At 43.2% G+C, this 2,534-nt stretch overlaps 1 protein-coding gene across 1 annotated transcript; it reads left to right on the top strand.

The window, feature by feature from the left end:
- The first annotated feature begins 285 nt into the window (after positions 1 to 285).
- On the top strand, positions 286 to 1,962 carry LOC115956670. Its single transcript, XM_031074978.1, has one exon. The coding sequence runs from the start codon at positions 286 to 288 to the stop codon at positions 1,960 to 1,962; it is 1,677 nt and encodes a 558-aa protein (XP_030930838.1).
- The last annotated feature ends 572 nt before the right edge of the window (positions 1,963 to 2,534 follow it).

Genomic DNA, 2,534 nt, shown 5'->3' with positions numbered 1-2,534 from the left:
AAGGCTTGCCCCAAGGAGAGCTACCTCTTGCCTCGCATTGACTAGTTGGTAGATTCCACTGCGGGACACAAGCTGCTTAGCTTTATGAATGCTTTCTCCAGATACAATCAGATAAGGATGGACGACGCAGATCAAGAAAAGACATCCTTTGTCACTAGCCAAGACTTATTCTGTTATAAGGTGATGCCCTTCAGTTTAAAGAACGCTAGGGCAACATATTAGAGGCTAATTAACCACATGTTTTGTCTGCAAATTGGATGAAATGTAGAAGTCTACGTAAATGACATGCTGGTGAAAAGTCAGGACGAGGGAAGGCGTCTGGACGACCTGCAAGAAACGTTTGACACACTCAGGCAGTATAACATGAGGTTGAATCTCAGCAAGTGTGCTTTCGGAGTGTTATCCGGGAAATTCCTAGGGTTCATGGTTTCACATAAGGGGATTGAAGCAAATCCAGACAAGATCCAGACGATATTGAACATGGAACCTCCACAGAATATCAAAGAAGTTCAGTCTCTTACAGGACGAGTTGTTGCCCTCAACAGGTTTGTTTCTAAAGCCACTGATAAATGTTTGCCATTTTTTAAGGTACTTAAAAAGGCATTTGAATGGACGGACGAATGTCAAAAAGCCTTTCAAGAAATGAAAATCTACCTCACTACGGCTCCTCTACTAAGTCCATTCGTGCTGGGAGAGGAGTTGTATTTGTACTTAGCAGTTACCCCACATGTCATTAGTTCAACATTGATAAGGAACGAAGGAAGAGTGCAAAAGCCCGTGTACTATACAAGCAGAGCACTCAAGGGATTGGAAGGACAATATCCGCTAATAGAGAAGCTGGCTTTTGCATTGATAACGGCTTCCAGAAAGCTAAGGCATTACTTTCAAGCTCATGTCATCAATGTCATGACTGACCATCCGCTCAAGAAAGCAATGAACAAGCTAGAAGTTGCAGGACGATTGATCCAATGGGCTGTCGAGCTTAGTGAATTTTATATCAGATATCAACCAAGGCATGCAATAAAAGCTCAAGCCCTGGCAGATTTCATTGCAGAGTTCACTCCGAGTTATGAACACTTAAGCGAGGTGGAAAATAGAAACAAATGGGTCATCCATGTGGATGGCTCATCAACACAGTTAGCAGGAGGAATAGGAGTTGTTTTGTTGTCCCCGGAAGGAGATAAATTGAAGCATAAGGTTCGTCTACAGTATCAAACAACCAACAATGAAGCTGAGTATGAAACCTTTCTTAAAGGATTGGAGTTGGCTAAATCCGTAGAAGCAGAAATGATACTCGTCCTGGGAGATTCTCAGCTAGTTATGGGCCAAGTAAATGGGACATGCGAAGCCAAAGAAAAACGAATGAAGAAGTACCTTAATAAGGTGGTACGTCTTGTAAAGAAGTTTAAGGAAGTCGATTTCATTCAGATCCCAAGAAAAGAAAATATGGAGGCAGATACTTTAGCAAAAAAAGCCTCAGTAAGCGAAGGACTGGACAAGTTTGATGAAATTCAATACCTGCCCAGCATAGACTTTCCAGAGGTGCATCAGATAGAGGGTGAAGAAAATTGGATGACTCCAATAATATCATACTTGAAGGACGGAAAGCTTCTAGAAGGAAAAGACGAGGCCAGGAAGCTCAGAGTCAAATCAGCCAGATACGTCCTCATAAATGAGGTGCTATACAAGAGGAGTTTTTCACAACCTTATCTGAGGTGTTTAGCTTCGGACGAGGCCAACTATGTATTGAGGGAAGTTCATGAAGGAGCATGTGGCAACCACTCAAAAGCCAGATCACTTGTCCACAAAGTCATCTGCGCAGGCTATTACAGGCCAAACATGCAAGCTAATGCCAAGGCATATGTCAAGGTCTGTGATCAATGCCAAAGATTTAGTAATGTTCCCAGACAACCATCAGAATATCTCACCCCAATGATGGCCCCATGGCCTTTTGCACAATGAGGGCTAGACATCTTGGGTCCCTTTCCACTTGGGACGAGGCAGATGAAATCTCTGGTGGTAGGTATTGATTATTTCATCAAATGGGTAGAGGCAGAACCCTTAACAAATATCATGCAACAAAATGTCAAGAGTTTCATCTGGAAGAACATTGTATGCAGGTTTGGGGTGCCCAGAGTATTAGTTTCTGACAACGGACGATAATTTGACAATGCACTTTTTAGGGACTTTTGTGAACACTTCGAAATTCAAAATCATTATTCCTCGCCCGCCCATCCCCAAGCAAACAGCCAGACTGAAGTTGTAAACCGATCCTTGTTGAAAATCATTAAGACTCGGCTTGAAGGGGCAAAGGGAGTATGGCCAGATGAGCTACTAGGTGTTCTATGGGCGTACAGAACAACGGTAAGAACCCCTACGGGGGAAACTTTTTTCAAGCTAGCTTATGGAAGCGAGGCAGTCATACCTACAAAAGTGCACATGGCCAACCACAGGGTGACGATGTATCAGGACAAGGATAATGAAGAGCAACTCCGTTTAAACCTCGATCTAATAGACGAGGTAAGGACGGACGT

Source organism: Quercus lobata, chromosome 8 (genome assembly GCF_001633185.2).
Source record: "Quercus lobata isolate SW786 chromosome 8, ValleyOak3.0 Primary Assembly, whole genome shotgun sequence".
Lineage (NCBI taxonomy): Eukaryota > Viridiplantae > Streptophyta > Magnoliopsida > Fagales > Fagaceae > Quercus > Quercus lobata.
Note: the sequence above shows the minus strand (reverse complement) of the source record. Positions and strands in the feature narration are given on the sequence as shown.